We start from the raw sequence: 20,387 nt of genomic DNA, 5'->3' as shown, positions 1-20,387 counted from the left end.
CGTGGCGTAGTTAATATATTAAATACGACTGAATAAACTTTTTCCTTGTAGGTATAAAAAAACATTTAATAAGTGAACATAAATGTACCATCAAAATCAGTCATCAATTTCGGTTGAGCAGTCTGCTACGAAAGACAGACAATACTAATTTTAATTGAATTTTGACCTTCTCGCAACAATCCATAAACGTCCTTATCTCAAAATATTCGAATTTAAGTGCTTTTTTATTTTTTTTAATAGGTACTATATATATAGTACGTACTATATATATATAGTACGTACTATTTACATATATGTATATGTTTTAATATATTTAGATTAAATCACTCATACATTAAATGTTTAATATTTATAAACGTACTAAATTAAAAAAAAAACATTTTTTTTATATATTATTGGGATTTCGAAAAAACCATTTCAAATTATTTTGCCAATCTTATGCATGAATCTGATGCATATTATATGGAGGACGGAACATCAGTTATTTTATAATAATGGTAATTATGGTTATCCATAAGCAACTTCAATATTGATTACAACTTTTAGGTCGAATATAGTGTCATTTAATCTAAAAAATCATAAAGTATACCTAATCATAAAGTCGCACGTGTACGCAGGCCCTAAGGAGCAAAACATAACATTCAATAACTTTGGCACATTACTCTAAACTACACTATACAAACGAAGTAACAATTCATTCAACCAATCAACGAGCTGATATGTTTATAATTGCATTACGATAAGGAAATAAAAATTAAAATAAAACAAAATAAAATATAATTAGATTTTTTTATTAAATTTTGAAATGTAACATTCTTGTAATATTATTGAATTTCATCAATGGATGGATCAATCTTGTTACATTTTTAATCATTCTCAATTTTTAATAATAATAAGAACTTAAAATGAAAATTAAAATAAAAGATAAGCTAAATAACTTAAAAAATAAAATAATTAAAAACTTTGGTATCTGTATTAAGACCGATTAATCTTGTAAAAAGCTAGTAAATGTAAAAATTATCTTTGTAATTATACAAAGTATGTACAGTTACTAAGCTGAGTATAAATTAAAAACTTATTATTATTGTCAGTTCGCGTTTGAGTATTTTATTTACATTAGGGTTGCGTTAGATTTGCGACTTGCTCAAAGATGAAAATCGCGAGTCTACGATCGCCCTTATAGCTGTTTAATAAAAAATAGAAAATACACTGACACTGGCTTAAATGACTTCCTAATTCGTTAAGATGTCCGCTTCATTAATCTAGCTGCTCTCCTAGTAACAATAATTCATGTAATTACGTCAAATTAAATATTTAACTTGGGACAAAATTCACAATTTTCCCATAAATTTTCTCATTACAATTATTAAATCTAACAACAATATTAAACTTAAAAGAGATCCTTCGCCGGAATCAAAGTTACACACTAAACAATCAACCAATCAAATTACAATCATTTCATGTCTTTTGGACGTCCTTAATTACAATCAAAGTCAGTCGAACGATTTCATACAGCCCATTTATTAACCTTTGAGCTGAAACTATCTACATACCTCGAATAAAGTTCCTTGGTATCGCAATCAAATATTATATCTATCTAAAATTGTAACTAGTCCCTGAAATATGTACACTTTATTCACTTCACTTTGGTCACATCACTATTCTCACTTCACTTGAGTTACTTCGCTATACTTTAGTCACTGCGCTATACTTCAGTCACTTCGCTTTAAAGTTTCAGTCTAAACAACATGTGTTTCACTCCTTTTATTATAAGATTCGTCAATTGTTACATTCTGCTTCTTCTCTTTCTTGATTGTCCCGTACTGAGGGACATCAGAGCCCAAATTTTGGACCGTTAGAATTTGTGAGGTATTTTGTGGTGTACTGGAGGACACAGGGCTACCGTAGTTGCCATATTTATGACGCAAAGGGTCTTTGAGGATGGATTGAGGCTGTTTCACAGACGGTGTTGGATTCATTGGTAGATGCTGAAACATAAAACAAATTTTAGTATATTTTACAAGATTTTTACTTGCAATGTTTGTCATTTTGTTGGGGTAAATCTTGCAAATGGGGTATTTCGCATATTACTTCAGATCAGATTTTTTTTAATGATAAACATGAACAAGATCAACATACAGGATTAGCTTCACATAAAGAAACACTTCATCAACATCGTGTGTTTAGTGTATACATATAACAATAAAAAGACAATGAGTGAAGAACAAAGTGAATTGAATTAATGTTTTGATTTGATTGAAACTTTTTGTTTTTGACGGGTTTTGTTGATTTTATTTTTATGTTAGCTTTAGAGCTATTTGTTCATTATACTAGAACCAGCTAGTTGAATGTTACAGCTTTTTGGATCTTATAATATCTTGTCCCTCTTCTATTTCGTTTCTTCTGCTTCTAACTAGTATCTCTTTTGCAAGCTGTGGCTATCTCTAAGTGGGTCTACAATTTAACATTAATATGTAAGTACCTCATTTTGTTTAGTTTAATAATGATTAATTGTAACCCGTTGATTGTCCTTAATAAAAAAAAAAGATAGACATTTATGAATGTCAAAATTATTCATTTTACGATTTATTCAGCATTTTGGAAACGGTAAGCGATGCAACAAAAAAACTTAAACGCTTATTCGTAATGGTCCGCTAACTTTATACAGCCGCTTAGGAGTGTTTTTTCTCATTCTGACTTAGGTCAGTTAATAGGGGGGTTAGACTTAAAAACTAAAAAAAGGAAATTAATATAAAAAATCAAGTGTACGTAAGTAGATGCATCAATCCACACAAACTGTACATGTTATGAGAGGGTAATGGGAGCATTATTATATTAACGATAATAACTATAATCATAAAAGATAACTGAAATTTTAACAGCACGAAACCGATATTATATCAACATTAACAAAACTATGAAATTATAAATATAAGCTATATAAATTTTAAAATTAGCAACATGAAGCAGATTTCTCGATGACACGAGCACGAAGAGCCATAACTTACCTCAACCGTATTATAGTTAAGGAATCGACCCTCTCCACGACGTCTCCACATGTATTGGCATTTAAGGGAGCATGATGCGGACTACAAGATTTCAACCAAATATAATAAAGTTGACTGTTTTATAAACAATATGTTATGTTTTTTTTTAAGTGATAACCCTCACTTCTAGGATTAATACACAATTAAAATTTGAACTTGTTCAACTCTCAGGTTGTGGCTTCATCTACAGGATCTACTTTACAGTTGATAATCTGCTCAACCCCAATATATGATTAATACACACAAAGCAAACAGAATTTTATAACGAGGCGGTACTCGAACGGTTAGCTCAGTTGGTTAGAGCACCGGCACGGAACGCCGGAGGTCGTGGGTTGGAATCCCGCATCGTTCACAAAATTTTGTTTTTCAAATTTTATGACTGTTTCATTTTATATTTAATTATTAATATATTTTTTTACTAAAAATAATTGAAAAGCACAAAACCTGTAGAGCAATTGACACTCTTGGAGGACAAACGAGCGTACGGGTCACCTGGTCTTAAGCGAACTGCAATTAGAAACCATTCGTTGGTTTGCTCCGAATGAATGAACATTCGGTTTCCGAATTCGCTTGCTCCAACGGACTACCGTTTTTCGTGATTTGGACAATTTTCTACGTGATAAAAAGATTTCTTCTCAGGAGGCAGTACAAAATGCTTTCACACAGTTTGTCGAATCTAGATCACCACAGTTCTATTGATTTAATCAATATGTTAAATTAAAAAAAAATCGTTACAAATCGGCAATTTCATACTATAACCCTTAATATATGAGCCTATGGTATAAACAGTTACTTATATCTATTCAAAATTATACTAAATAACATCCAAAGCTTATGAAACCCCTTACAAACTCCCCATATAAAACCACAAAATATTAACTTCCACATAATTTAGACGCATTTAAAATCCAAAAGAGTTTTAAAAGCAGCGTGTGGCGTTTTATGAATAGAATTTTATCGTTCTTTCAGACTAAATACAATTTCGGAAACATTCACGAAAATAAAGCTTAACAGATACTGTTTTGGTATGTTTTACGATGTTGTTTTTACTTTAATATAATATGTGCGAAATGCAAACCATTTGAGTAATTCAAAAGAATTTAAAAATTTGGTTAATCCAAATGTGTATGCCTTAAGAGCTGACATTATACGTACTTTTCAAAGTGGTTTAAATACAAATAAGTTTTCACTAATCTTACTAATATTTTCCCTTTCTTGGCGTGCGTCCGTACAGAATGGGATGTCGCTATGCCAACTTAATGGCTGACAGGCTTGCCGTACATGTTTCAGTACAACTCTCTCTCTTATCCCAACTTAAACATTTTATTGAGATAAAACCTTTATTGCGAATACAACGGGCAACTACTAGAATTATATAACATTATTACTTAACTTCAAATTTTCTTCACGTTAATAAATTTTGAAGTTAATTATCATAATTATAATAATTTTGTAAAGTATCATCAGCTGTCTACAAGCTCTATTATTAGAAATAAAATATAACATATGGCTGCTTAAAGTCCGAAAATTTTGGTATGTCCCAGCCGTGAAAAAATGAATTATAGACGAAAAAAAAAAACAAATTATACCGCTATTTACATTCCATCGCTTCCCAGATAATTATTGAGGATATTAAAAAATAAATTGAGTTGAAAAATTGATATTTTCAGAAGTTATTATGTTTATAAGCCACTAAACCCATTTTTTTATGTAAAAATAGCAATTCATCGATATTTTTAATAATATTGACAGACTGACACACTTTTCACACAAATTATCTTGCCCCAAGTTAAGCATATATAGCCTGTGTTATGGGTTACAAGACAATGATATATTTAATACTTAAACATACATAAATTCATATAAACATACATAAATACATTTAAACATCCAAGACTCGGAAAGAAACATCCACATTCATCATATAAATGCTTGCACCTTCCGGTATTCGAACCCAGGACCTCTAGCTTAGTAGGTAGGATCGCTAACCACTCGGCTATACAGGTCGTCAAAATAAGTTCAACAATAATTTATCTCTCTGACAATGTGCTTTTTTATATTATTTATACGCACAATATAATTATTATATACGAATTTATGCGACAAAACTTTGATATTTAGATTTTTAGGCCCTCGTAGAACATACCTACTTCGCGCTTAATGCATGCAATTCATGAATACTGGAAGTACATTGTAACGACAATAACAAGGAAGGCAATATATACCTTGCTATTATTTTTTATTAAGCCTTTATTTATTTATTGATCTACTTCTAAAAAAGCCCGCTGAGTTTGTTGCGCCCATTCTTCTCAGGTCTGAGGCATTCATTTTGGAATGGGTGGTAGTTTTTTGACTTTCAATAAGTGATGTCACATCCTATTTTGAATAAAAATATTTGAAATTGAATTTGAACTGATTTTTTGGAATAGTCTTGTTTCTGATTTACTTTAAAGATTTTTTCTTAGCTTTTGAGTTAGTCTGCAATCTATTTTTACACATTGTCTGTTGTCGTTTTCGATTTATATCGTATATTTTCGCATGTTTTTAATACTAAAGATTTTGAATGTTTTTAAAATTAAAGTAATTATATTTTTAATAATCAAAGAAAGAGTGTGGATTGATGCATCTACTGTACGTAATAATTCTTGTTTTTACGTATTCATTTACATTTACTTTTTATGACTTTATGATTGTGTATGTGTGACGTTTGAGAATTTTTGTTGCATCACTTTACATATTATATTGTAACTGAAATGATTTGTAAAAAGACGGAAATGTAAATATTGATTTAGAAGAGTGACATCGAATTGCTTGCCACTTCTTCTCATTAAAGCTTAACCCTTTCCGAAGTGGCGGTAAATGTAAAAAGAAAAGTAAACCTTTGACATTCATAAGTGTAATTTCCTCGACCTATCGTTGAATAGTGATTTTGATTTGATTTATACTCTTGCGTCTGATTTATTTTATGTTTTTGTTTGTCATGTATCTCATTCAATTTGTATGTGTGGTGATTCAAAATAAAATATAATAAATAAATTTACCTGTGTACAGTTCCCCTGGTGGAGTACCGTCACATCTGGTGGCGGTACCGCCATCTTCTCGTATCGCTGTCTTCGCAGTGTTCCACCGGCTGATTGACGGTCCATACCTGGTTCAAGAAAGAATACAGATTGCATTATAGTGTATGCTATTTACATAAATAATAATAATAAGACTTTTATTTCATGTAAAAAGTAAGATACATATATAGTTTAGAGAAGAAAAAATAAATAAAAGAAATTTAATGATGTTATTTACACGTGTTTGTTTAGGTCTGGATAATAATATATAAGTTTGTTTGCATGAATCCCTCTTCAAGTGAGCGTGAAGGCCTCCTTCCAAAAGAATACCATGTGCCTGTAATGTGTATCTTGAGCTATGTGCGACCAGCAGGTACCACCTATTTTTATCAACTCATCTGCCCATCTCGTGTGGGGTCTGCCATTGCGATGTTTGCCGATTGGACCCTTCCACGTTGTTACCCTGTTGGTCCATCTCTCGATGTCCATGTCTGAAGGCGAAGGTTTTCAACCTGTGTTGGCTCACAGTACGCAAACGTGGTCGCTAACTTTGGCCCTTATTAGATATCTTATGGTCGCTCAGAGGGCAATGGAGAGTGCTATGCCTGGAGTTTCCCTGCGAGATCGAATCAGAAATGAGGAGATCCGTAGGAGAACCAAAGTCACCGACATAAGTGGCAGTGGGCAGGGCACATAATTTGATGGACAGATAGCCGCTGGGGCAGTAAAGTCCTCGAATGGCGACCACGTACCGGAAGACGCAGTGTTGGTAGGCCCCCCACAAGATGGACCAACGATCTGGTCAAGATCGCCGGAATACGTTGGATGAGGGAAACCAAGGACCGATAATCGTGGAAATCTTTAGGCGAGGCCTTTATCCAAGAGTGGACGTTTTCCGGCTCATAATGATGATGATGATGTATCCTTTTTTTTAATACTTTTGTCTCAAGGTAACGACTGTAAGTGTAAGGACCCAAACACTCCTTTACCTTGACTCGTTGCAAGCCAAACCGTTGGGTGCAAATGTACTATTTTTGTTTCAGTTTGTTGGATTCCGTAGATAGTGAAATAAGTATAATACTGCAAATAAACGCTTATGTCCCTTAGTAACTATTGCAATTGAATCTTGAGCGTTCATTGACGTACAATAACCAACTAGACTCCCGATCGCGTATTAAAAGGTCGTGAGAGGTAGTCCAGCAGTGAAAGGAAAAAGTCAAAAGTGTGAATTGGCGCGATGTAAATTCGCGACGTGAAATATGACGAGAATCGCTGCAATTTGATGTGACAAGTCATCTCTCTGCGTCCATGTATTAAAATGCTGACAGGAGATATTTTTGTCGATTGGTATTTTTTGAAGTGAAGGCTGCTGTAGGCCCGCTGAGCCTTTTCCTTTGTGGGTATTCACTGAGACTGGGCTGTCACCATCGACTTTTTAACGTTCATTGATTACTAAAACATATGATATATTTCGTAATATCTCACCTTGATAAAGTTTTCGCCTCTATCATGTAATCTTAAGGTCTAAGAGAGCATAGCATACGCATCCAATCAAAATATCTTGGGAAACCAGAGAAAACACTTCAGTATACTCAAGTCACATTGCACAAGTAAATGGATTTCAGGTTGTGTTGCACGTGGAAGAAAGACACTTGAAAACCGCACCGTTCGTGGTGAGGGCACCCTTCACGGTATTATATTGGCGTGGCTTCCTAGTTTGCGGGCCATACACAGTGGTATTTTGGCATGGCTGCTACATGCGCGATATCCTATAGACTGTGTTATATTGGAATGGCTGCGTAGTGTGCGGGCCATACACGGTGTTATTTTGGCATGACTGCCTATCGTGCGGGCCATACGAGTACATGGTGTTATTTTGGCATGGCTGCTAAGTGCGCAGGCTCCAATACACTGTGTTATGTTGGAATGGCTGCCTAGTGCGGGCCATACACCGTGTTATTTTGGCATGACTGCCAAGTGCGCGGTCCATACACGGTGTTATTTTGGCATGGCTGCCAAGTGCGCGGTCCTTACGTGGTGTTATTTTGGCAAGGCTGCTTAGTGCGCGGGCTCCCATACGCTATGTTATGTTGGAACCTAGTGCACGGAAAATGGTATCCATGTACGGACTCTTTAAAACTAAAAAAATTTAACGAACGCTTACCATCCAAACAGCTGGGAGAAGTCAGGTGTGAAGGTGACGGGATATTGCCGTTGCCGATGTGTTTCTGGATTGACTGTCCGTATTGCTGAGGTGGTGTTGGAGTTCTGCCTGATTGCTGTTGACCAAAAACAAAGTTTTTATTTTTGTATATTTATTTGAACGCGCTAATCTCTGGTTTAACAACTGATCTTGACGTTTTTATATAAAAAACATCTATTAAGAAATCAATTGTCTTTATAAATGTCTAACTGAACACAATAGTTATCTGAACCATTCAATTATTTACGACGTGAAAATTCGGTTTTCTTGGTGGCGTTTAAAGTGTATTGGATGAAATCGCTTTTAATTTAACCCAGTTTAAGATTGATATCAACGAGTTTAAATATAAATTTGTTGTATTAAACTCAATTTTTGTTGTTATTGCTAAAATCAGACTTTAATAATGATTGTTTTTACAAGATTTTGATATATCATAAACGTATTATTAAAACGTAAACTAGATTTGCGTACGGAGTTTAAAATGTATTGGCAAAATCAGTTTTGAATGTAAACGTCTTTAAGGCTTATACGAGTAATATATGAGCTAGTCTTAATCAAACTAAGTTTAAATTTACCCAGTTCGATTGGTATTAGCAAAGATTTTAGTTTTCAAATTCAATAATTACCTATTGATGGGCCTGATGAGAAAGCTCATGGTCACTTAGAGAGCAATAGAGAGGGGTACGAGTATGCTTTAGGAGCTTCCCTGCGAGATCGAATCAGAAATAAGGAGATCCGTAGGAGAAGTTGAAGTGGCAGTTGCGAAACTTAAGTGATACTGGGCAGGGCACATAGTTCGACGGACAGATTGGGGCAGCAAAGTCCTCGAATTGAGACCACGTACCGGAAGACGAAGTGTTGGTATGCCCCCCAAAAGACGGAACAACGATCTGGTCAAGATCGCCGGTATATGTCGGATGAGGGAAGTGCAGAACTGTCGCACAGATCTTTTGGGGATGCGTTTGTGCAGCAGTGGGCGTCTTCCGGCTGATATGATGATGAATTACCTGTTGCAGATAGTCTCCTATTAGCGGCGGATATGACAGATACATGTCGGAAGCCATGTTGTAGTAGGACCCGTCTAGCGGTGGCATTGGACTGGGTACCGGCGCGTAATTCTGTTTACCTGTTGAACAAATCAAATTATTAATATAATACATAAGAGATTTCCATCTATGTATTGACTAATCACGATATCTCTAGTACCATATGGCGTAGAGACTTTAAATTTGGCTTAATCAGGGATCTAATCTCCGACAACAGAAGGCGACGAGCGCAATTGTAGTGCCGTTCAGAGTTTTTGGGTTTTCAAGACTCTTGAGCGGCACTGTATTGTAATGGGCCGGGCATATCAATTGCCATGAGCTAAACGTACTGCTCGTCTCATACCTTATTGTCATAAAAAAAAGACTATCAGTATTACTCAACAAACGCAGGATGCAACTCTTTGCCAAAAGCGATGAAAGGTACGATTATTTTTTAGAATCTGCTCGTAGTTTGGAAAAAAATTTAAGTTTCCTGTTGCAAAACGTGAAATGTCAAATGTGTTTATACTAATAAATATAAAGTTATCTCGAACAGAAAAATCTGAACTTACCAGAACTTCTGCCTAGCGTGCTATTCCCGCTAATGTCTTTGTGCCTGTGAGGGTGCGGCAGGGTCCTAGCGTGGTCACCCTCATACACGGCGTAGTTTGGAGGAGGATAGTCGAGTGGAGGGGGGATCAGCCCTTGCTCGTCCATTAGGTAGGCGTCCGTCTGCGAATTATTTTAAAATTAATAATCTGTACATATAAATAAAATCTGAGGGTCTTTTTATAATATCATTGTTATAAATACGTGTTCAAACGGGAAAAAAAAAATCGGAAGAAAAAAATATATAAATTAGGATTTCGCTGTCAGTCTGTTTTTATTTTTGGATACCTCTGTACCTGTTTTGAAATTATTGGAACGACGCCGCTTTAAGCTGACGTTTAACTTTTAATAGGTCATATATATTGTTGTCATAATAAGGTGTAATTTACATTAGTGACATAACAATGCCTTTATTATTTATTTTTGGGTCAGTTTATCGATCAGAAATTCGTTAAATTCTACAAAGTGCTATCCCATATTATATTCCCATAATTTTCATATTTTGTTTGTATCGCGTTTGTTCTTTGTGTAATAATAGTAAATATGTCAGAAGTGAATGTAGGTACTAAAGAAGTTGCAAGTACCTAGGTAACACAAACTGAAATTGCCATCAAAAATAATCCAATATCATTTTGAAAATTTTTTCTTCCACCAATTTGTTTTAATAATTAAAAGATTTAAGCAATACATGTTTGTTTTTTCATCATAAGTGTGTTGAAAAAATGCGTATAAAACTCGTAAGCAACTTGCTCACTAGACACTCGGCTGATTTACGGTCACTGCAACCCACAGCCTCGTGTATAATGAGTAACTAAGCTCACTAGACACTAGGCTGATTTACGATTACTGCAACCCACAGCCTCGTTTACAATGAGCAACTTAGCTCACTAGACACTCGGCTGATATACGACTAATGAAACCCACAGCCTCGTGTATAATGATCCACTTAGATCACTAGACACTCGGCTGATGTACGATAACTGCAACCCACAGCCTCGTGTATAATGAGCAACTTAGCTCACTAGACACCAGGCTGATTTACGGTCACTGCAACCCACAGCCTCGTGTATAATGAGTAACTTAGCTCACTAGACACTAGGCTGATTTACGGTCACTGCAACCCACAGCCTCGTGTATAATGAGTAACTTAGCTCACTAGACACTAGGCTGATTTACGGTCACTGCAACCCACAGCCTCGTGTATAATGAGCAACTTAGCTCACTAGACACCAGGCTGATTTACGGTCACTGCAACCCACAGCCTCGTGTATAATGAGTAACTTAGCTCACTAGACACTAGGCTGATTTACGGTCACTGCAACCTACAGCCTCGTGTATAATGAGTAACTTAGCTCACTAGACACTAGGCTGATTTACGGTCACTGCAACCCACAGCCTCGTGTATAATGAGTAACTTAGCTCACTAGACACTAGGCTGATTTACGGTCACTGCAACCCACAGCCTCGTGTATAATGAGCAACTTAGCTCATTTGTATCATAATATAATATTGTACCTGATTCAGCATATGCCTAGTTGGCATACTGGGCACCTCCGGTATGGGTGGCGGATGGCCGTCGCCATCTTGTGAATACGTCTCCGACTTTTCTGACACTGAGCTGAGAGTCTCTCCTGTCATCGTATCGTTGTATGACGACGGCGCGTACATCTCAATCGTAGCCGACTTCGAAGCTTGCCCGGCTTGTTCTGTTATAAGACACAGATTATTTAAATAAAACACTTCTTAAAGGATTAAGACGTGTGTAATTGTAACTGTGTTTTAACATTAGCTGTTTACTTCGACGACCGCTTCGTATCAAATGACATATCTAAAAAGAGTTTGTTTTACAGGAAAGCAATTGTTAAAATAAAATTACAAATTGCCAATGGTGTTCCAATTATTGCCTTATATGTAAGGTCTAAATTTCTAAGAAAGGTGCAATATCATCTACGCAGGCAGAATCAAAGCTACAAACACGAGTACGTAAAAAAATGTTATACATTCTAAATTTAAAAGAAGAAGCGTGCGATTTATTTGATTTAAAAAAGAAATTTGTAACTAATATTTATAGACGATGCGGGACTCGAACACGCAACCTCATGGGTTCCGTCCGAGCGCTCTGCCAACTGAGCCAACCGTTCGAGTGACGTATGGTTCGTAAATTTTGGTATGTCTTTTTCAACTTTTAGGTTCTGGCTCAATCTACAGGATTTACAGTTAATAACCTGCTCAATCTCAATAATTGCATATTAGTAAATTGACTTGAGATGTCACTCTTTTATAACACAATTTAAATTAATTTTTTTTTAAAGAATTTAGGGATGTTACTTTAATAACATCAAATTCTTAAAAATGTGTCAATATTATTAAAAAAATATCTTATGTTTATTTAACTCATCTAGAAAAACCTTGATAAGGTAGATTCTCACATACAAAAGGTAGATTTGCACCATGTATTGATTATGGGTACCACAACGGCGCCTATTTCTGCCGTGAAGCAGTAATGTGTAAGCATTACTGTGTTTCGGTCTGAACGCCGGGCGCCTTACTTCTCAAGGTGACGAGCGCAATTGTGGTGCCGCTCAAAATTTTTGGGTTTTTCAACAGTCCTGAGCGCCACTGCATTATTATTATGATTATTATTAAGATATTCGATAAGACACGCTTTTTCTTTATATGAAAAAAGACAAAAGTAATTGAATGGAAAGCAACTTACCTTTTAACCTCCTCGATCGCCGTTTCAAGACAAAGCAAGCAACCAAAACAGCGTTTATAACAACCAAAGCTACACCAGTGATTGACACGTAAACAACGACAGACTTCGACGTGTCACTCTCGACATACTCCGTCGATACTACGTTAAGTTCACCTACTTCTGATGCAGCTAAAATACAATAAAAAAAAAACAAAACATAAAAATCACAAATAAACAACTGTTTCATAAGTATATATTTCTTTAATTAAAACAATAACTTATGCTAAACGTTATTTAATAGCGAGATTAAAATTAAAAAAGTAATGTATAAAACAATTTTAATCGCATAAGTTTTTATTTTAGTTAAAAAAAAATCATTACTAGGTACGATCTATCATAAAATACAAAAAAATCTACTGTTTTTCCCAACGATTAACCAACGGCGACAAAAAGAAAAAAAAATACGGAATTCGATTTGAAAAAAATAATTTTTAAAGAATTAAAAGCGTGTAATTGTAACTGTTTTTACCTCAGATTTTGCGTAAAAGTAACATTTACACAACTGTTTTTACATCAGATTTTGCGTAAAAGTAACTTTTACGCAAAATCTGATACTGAGGAATTCGTAATATCAGTGGAGTTGATTCCACAAATTTCTATAAAGTTCGAAATCGTTGGGAAAAATACATACGAACACTGCATGACACTAAACACAAGACAACGACTATATCTACAAGCCAAGCGCTAGATAAACCAGCGCAAACCTCTTATACGTTTGTTGGTGCGCCGGTGGAAACAGCAACCAACGACGATTGCGTTCATCAATATAATTGCCGTGCCCACAATAGTGCCGGCTATGATGAACACACCGGGCACGTACGAATTGTACTCCTCTGAGCTCGACTGTACTGATGTTGGCAGTACACCTAACAACAAGAGCAAATTGTATACAAAATTCAGCCTAGCGAAAATCTCTAAGAAAAAAGCGATTGCTGGAAAGTTTGATTGTTTGCAGTCATTGATAGATGGATAGATGACGGCTACAATCTTGTAAAACACACAAATAGCCGAAATCCACCAAGTAATAAGCAACTCTTCGCTCTCAAACTTAGTCGGATTATACTTCGTCGCCTTATTATTGATTCCGATACATATAATTAAGGTAATATTAATAATATGAAAATATTACTCACTCAATGTTGTAGCTTTGGTATCGTCCGGCCTGTATTTACTTTGTCCAATTTTATTAATTGCCATTACGGAGAATACATAGTCGCAGTTTCGTTCAAGTCCGTGTACGGTGAAAGAGGTCGCATTTCTTGGTGTAACATCTTCGTATCTGTACACTTCTTCGTATATTTTGCTAAAACATAGAAACAAATTAATTCGAAATATTACAAAGAGAAATAATCTGATTTTCTTTCTTATACTTTTTTTTCGAGAAAAGCAGGTCGTTCAGCTGATGGTAATTGATACGTATTGCCCATTATAATGCAGTGGTACTCAGGATTCTTAAAAAGCCAAAAATTCTGAGCGACACTACAACTGCACTCGTGACCTTGAGACATAAGATGATTGTTTGAAAGGTTACTTTACTCTTATAACATGAATGACTTTAATAATACCACAGCTTTAGAATGGAGCGACCGCCCTCAGGCTGTTTCACTAACAAATGTTTTTAAAAAAGAAATGACCAGCTCAGTTTCTTGCGCCCGTTATTTTCAGATCTGTAGCATATATTTTCATTCAAATTTAAGGCTCAATTTATTGTTTTGAAACCCTATTTGAACAAAAATATGTGAATTTGAATTTGTTTGGTAAAAAGTCAAAACAAGTCAACTTTAAAAAATATTGTCCAATAAAGTAATGCTCTTTCATCAGCGAAGTACATTTTATTTTTAAACATTTCAACAATGTAAACAGAGGCATTAAAATCTGATATATACAATCGCTATTGAGTTTGTAAATATCGTGTAATGCAGATTGTTCGTTATGAAATATACAATTAGTGAATGAAATGCCTAAGGCATTGTCGGTCAACTCATTTTCCTCTGGGAAACATTTATAAACAGAAAAAGGGTCAGCAAATTCAAGTACTGAGCGAGAAACATCAAAGAGGTCTTTGCCTCGAATTGCTGGAACTTTGCCATCATTTACTTATACATCTCTGTACTGCGGGTCATACTTCTGTTGTTGTGTAAATGTATCGTTTCTTTTGGAACCGTATTTTAACTTCATACTAGAGTGCCCGAATCGACGCACACACACATACACACGATAAACACGGCCGCTAAGCAATCTTGAGAAGACAAAACAATTGAGTGCCACGCCTTACGCTGCTGAGACTTGTCGCTGTCCGAGTTAAGAAAGTTGCGATGCGCCGTTCACGTTGTCAACCATTTATTATGTACCAACCCTAGCGCTCCCCCCAAACGTAGGTATAGATTTCAAGGAGACCGCAGATTTTCATTAATGTTCTTTTATTTGTATTGTGCCCATGGCTTCTTCTCGGTCTTGTCCTTAATGGTTAGAGTTTGTGGCATGATTTTAACCAAGTTTCACCACAAAACCCTATCATCTGCATTTCTCAAGGCTGTGATCACTTGGATACTAATTAGGTTCGTGACTTGGTCCGATCACCGGATTAAGTCACGAACCGCATCAGCAGCCGCGTGATTATTTCCCCTCTATCTTGCCTGTCAGGTGCCTTCCAGCAATGTGACCGAAGCATAGATGGAGATGCTGGTAGCAGTTAGTTGACAATCTGGCTTTTGTGCCAAGTTGTTGCAGGATTAAACATTGGAATATCCACAGCATTCTCCGCCAGCACAACATTTAAAAGGCGACCTCTCCAGTTAGCGGATGTGACGTATTGAAAAAAAATCAAGGAAAATACTAGTCTCCTGTTAAGATTTTGGAGCCTCAAACCAATCTAGCGAGTCAGCTCGAGTCACATCTTTGACAAAGCGCGTATTACGCCTGTTTTCCCAGGAATCTATGTCTCCTTTTTGATATGAAGCGTCACCTCTCACAGTGTTTGAAGTCAATCATTTTTATATACCAGCAAACACTGGCGCCTTTTTCTACCTTGAATCAGTAATGTTGCATTATTTTGTTTCGGTCTCAAGGGCGCCGTAGCTAGTGAAATTACTGGCCAAATAACACTTAACATCTCATGTCTCAAGATGACGAGCGCAATAAATTTGTAGTGCGGCTGATAATTTTTGGGTTTTTCGAGAATTCTCAGTAGCCAGGACGTATCAATTACCATCACAAACACATTTAAACTTACAAGGCACACTGCAAACGTTTATGAACGCTGGTTCATCATATCGCCAGAATTTATTTATTACTTAGTGTACCACTCCAGGAAGGGAACTCGTCCCTAATATGATGGATCTAAACTATTATTTCTAATGGTAAATGTAAGTAATAGCATCTTACCGATATCGAATCCTGTACCACGAGAATAATCCACCGTCGAAACCTGGAGACCACTCCAGTGTTACAGAGTTATGAGTTACATTTGTCACCTTCAATGACGTAACTGGATCTAAAAATTTGATGAAAATTTTAATACACCTACAAAAGGTTGACTAAGACTAATCATAAATTGTTCATATTTCTTTTTTAACTGAAATTTTCTTTAGGTGGACTGAAAACTTTGTTTTGTGGATAATAAATGAGACTGAGTTATACAATTTTAATTTGTAACAACAGTTATGGTCGATGCGGGAACCGAATCAGCTTCTCTCGGGTTACAACCCAGCGATTTTACAAACTAAGCCAACTGTCCGAGTGACATCTTGTTGAGGTTCCATCTACAGGATCTACTTTACAGTTGATAACCTGCTCAACCCCAATAATTGCATATATGATATTGACTTGAGATGTCGCACTTTCAAATCAAATATTAGCAATTTGTAATTCTTACAAACATTTTGATGCAAATAAAATTTTGTATATTTAACCCCAGAAGTGAGGGAGGTCACTTAAAAATAACAAATTATTGAGACCGAGTTGTCAAGACATTTGTGAGTTTAGGTATTGTCGATTCGAAACGAATATGGGATTGTAACGTGGCCTGTATAACAAAAAACAGAACTTGTGCTCCGAATTATTAACTCATGTGAAATTTATGTTTTAATAATTTCATTTCCATGAAGATTCTTATTTTTAATACTGTTTAGTTCATTTTCCTCGTGTGTTTCATAACGAGTACAAACATGCTTGTGTAATCTCCTAAAGTAGGTTTTCGGAAGTGAAATAACATTTGCACTAAATGATTACTATTTGCGAAGTAACACTTGTATATTATTATTTGTTTATTCGGTATCAAAGGTCAGATACTGTCTATTGTTGTTATAACCTTTGACCTTCCGAAATGTTCATTCTTCGCGAGCTTTATCTCGGATTTACGAAGGTTCCATCTTCGCACTGCTTTTAGTGACTTTATCATAAAAATATTCGACACATTACATAGATAAAAATCAAATATAAGCAGTAATATTGAATAACACAATGGCGAAAGTTATCTTTAAGTATTGAAGTTATTTATTTGAATAATTCAGTTTTTTAACATAATTGTAAAACAACCTTTAAAAGAAAATATATTTTAATGTAATGACGACAAGTAAAGCCAATCAACAACGACATTTTCGTCTGTTTGTCCTTTCTTGGCAAAGGCCTCCTCAATATATTTCCATTCTTTTCGATCACTGGTCATACTAATCCCGGTGGTTCCCGCTGTTGACTTTATCTTGTTCTCCTTTAGATAGAACTGTCTTTCTTTTTGACAACTACCAGCTTTCAATGTCACCAATAATCACGTTATTATGACGCAAATATATACGCCAATATATGGGAGAAGTTTAGAAAATGTAACAATGTCATGGACACGCAATTCTATCAACAGCACACATGTCTATCCCAGCTAAATACATGCCAACTATTTACATTTCGGTTTAAATGGTGCTGTAGCTAGTGAAATTACTGAGCTAATAAGACTTAAGTAATCGGACAGCCTGTGACCAGATTATAACTATGATTATTTTCTAGCAATAGCAATGACACAGAAGTACAATCGTTTACATTTATTTTTAAAAGAACTCAAAAACGAATACTGTTAGAGTTTATTGTGCCGTTTGTCAGTGACTTACGGCCGTTTTCAATAACCTTTCTATCATAAGTTTAACTTAATAGATGTAGAAAAATCTACCCTTTTACGATTAAATACACTTCAATAACCTATCGACATAAGGCATTGGACTATAACTATATTGGACATAACTATGGATAGATAAGATCTTGTCATTAAACGGTGATAGCAATGTATCCGTAACTAGAGATACGTTATTAAAAAAGGGCGTTTATTGATGTTAATGGTGACGTGGCAGGTGAACAGCTCGTTTCTTTCGGAACTTCTTTATACATAAAAAATCTTATAAGCAATCTTACCTGGTGCGCTTGTAACATCCAATTTCACGGAAGTTGTACTGAAGCCAAGGTCGTTTCTGGCACCGCATTCGTAAGAGCCATAGTCGGACGTAGTGACGTCATTGATAAGCAAAACCGACGCGTAAGTGACTGCGTCGATCTTGTGATACTCCGCGAAGAATTTGGTGGATGTATTCACGGGGAGTTTAGCGCCGTTCTTTGACCATGTGAAATTCGGCGCGGGTGCAGATTTACATCTAGAATTGATCAACTAGTTTAAAAATCTAAAAACTTTAAAGTCAAAGTCAAAGTTCTTTATTTGCAAGAAACATTTACAGCTAAAGTTCTGGAATACAGCAGCCCGTACATGATTTCATAATGTTGCTGTGGCCCTATTTCATAATGTTGCTGTGGCCCTTGAGCGATGCGTCATAAAAGTACTGTGACCCTTAGATTCTCTTAGTTGCCACGTTATATTGCCGAGTATAATTTTAAAACAATATTTGAACCGGCAATATTCTGGTAATACAAACTAATGTGTGATCTCAAAAATGTGTTGTCTATAAACAAAGTCAATAAGTTAAAATGCGCAATGGTTTATTGTTACGAAAACATGTGGCAACAGAACTGTCCATGTAAACGTCAAACGAATAATCTGTAAGCAGAAGACTGGTTTGTCACAGATAGGAATTATATTAATAGAAAAGGAAATATGGTAAACAGTGCAAAATATACGACGGCATGACCCTGGGGCATTCCTGTTTTTCGCTCAGAGTTAGATTGGCTGAATTGTTTTCGTTACAACATTTTAGACAAAATTAATATCAGAAGGAGGAAGATTATTTTTTTAAGGATTATTGTAATTAACTTATTTTAACAAGGGGGCGTTTTTACACATAGCACCACAGCGGCGCCTTTTTCTGTTGTAAAGCAGAATGTGCAAGCATTGTTATGTTTCGGATAGAAAGTTGCCGTAACTAATAAAATAATTGGACTTTTGAGACTTAACATGTTACATCTCTTAGTGATGAGCACAATTGCAGCAGTGCTTGGATTATTTTCAAGAAACCTGAGTGGCAATGCATTGTTATGGGTTGGGCGAATTACTGATCTTCAGGTGAAACTCTTGTTTGCCAAGTCAACTTTTCTCATAGCAAAAATTCAATTAACGATGTGAATATCGATACTTCTTACAATATCTTACAATGTGACTGTTTGAATTTTATATTATGTTATATAACCAAATTAAATAAGTAATCAATAATGAATATACCAACGAACATACCGACAAGTCAGCCGCCCCACTTGTCCAACATTCGTGGCAGACTTGATCAGATTCGGCGACGTATCCATTTCCGGCTTGAACTTGACAACCAACGTCACTTCCTGTCTGGCCTCTCCACCAATCCCGTTGCTGACAATGCACACGAAGTTACCCACGTCTTCTCTAGTTGCTTTGTCAATGACTAGGTAGCTGGTTTGGTTCCGTGCCTCGTACGTAACAAGTCGGGTGGAGATATCGTAGTCTTTTCGCTCCCATCGAATATGTTCGGCGGTTAAAGGGTTACCTGTTGAGAAAAAAATTATATGTGCATGGTTTTTAAGATAAAACGTGACTAAACGAGTAAATTGTAACTATCGTTGACTTAAATGCCTTTTATGCCTTTTAATAATTGTGTTCTGTTATTTAATTATGCTGTAGTTTGATAGTAAATAAAAATATTCTATTATATAATTATTTAATCTATATATATAAAAATATATTTATTTACTAGCTGAACCAGCAAACGTTGTATTGCCGATATTAAAATCGCGATACAAAAGTAACTGTTGATCGTGGATGGGTGATAATTTGAAGTAGTATGTATTCTTTTAATGCTGACTCATAATCAAACAAATAAAAAAAAAATAACAAAAAAATAAAAAAAAATTGTCGTGGACCACCCTTAACATGTAGGGGGATGAAAAATAGATGTTATCCGATTTTCAGACCTACCCAATATGCACTCAAAATTTCATGAGAATCGGTAAAGCCGTTTCGAAGGAGTTTTACTACAAACACCGCGACATGAGAATTTTATATATAAAAATATATATATTTATTTTTATTTACAAACCTGTAGCAGAACATGCTAACACAGCATCTTCATTCGGATTTGCGATACCATTCTGGTACACAGTCTTGATTTCTGCTGCATCTACAATATTAAAACATGGTTACTTTCATATGAAATTAGAAATCACAACCTGAGAGTTGAACAAAGCAAACAGAATTTTATAACGAAGCGGTACTCGAACGGTTGGCTCAGTTGG

The 20,387-nt window shown here is 35.5% G+C and overlaps 1 protein-coding gene across 1 annotated transcript in view; it reads right to left on the bottom strand.

Annotated features, from left to right (window-relative positions):
• Positions 1–370: 370 nt before the first annotated feature.
• Positions 371–20,387, bottom strand: part of LOC126976150 (nephrin) — a 289,278-nt gene continuing 269,261 nt past the window's right edge. The window contains exons 18-29 of the mRNA XM_050824354.1: positions 20,192–20,272; positions 19,360–19,642; positions 18,096–18,331; positions 16,083–16,191; positions 13,832–14,001; positions 12,660–12,827; positions 11,459–11,649; positions 9,907–10,066; positions 9,317–9,435; positions 8,271–8,385; positions 6,089–6,195; positions 371–1,988 (exon numbers count right to left, since the gene is read on the bottom strand). Of these exons, the coding sequence (XP_050680311.1) occupies positions 1,740–1,988; positions 6,089–6,195; positions 8,271–8,385; positions 9,317–9,435; positions 9,907–10,066; positions 11,459–11,649; positions 12,660–12,827; positions 13,832–14,001; positions 16,083–16,191; positions 18,096–18,331; positions 19,360–19,642; positions 20,192–20,272 (1,988 nt within the window). The 3' untranslated portion in view covers positions 371–1,739. The remainder of the gene's footprint in view (positions 1,989–6,088; positions 6,196–8,270; positions 8,386–9,316; positions 9,436–9,906; positions 10,067–11,458; positions 11,650–12,659; positions 12,828–13,831; positions 14,002–16,082; positions 16,192–18,095; positions 18,332–19,359; positions 19,643–20,191; positions 20,273–20,387) is intronic.

This window comes from Leptidea sinapis, chromosome 39 (genome assembly GCF_905404315.1).
Source record: "Leptidea sinapis chromosome 39, ilLepSina1.1, whole genome shotgun sequence".
NCBI lineage: Eukaryota > Metazoa > Arthropoda > Insecta > Lepidoptera > Pieridae > Leptidea > Leptidea sinapis.
This window is presented reverse-complemented; position numbering and strand designations above follow the sequence as displayed.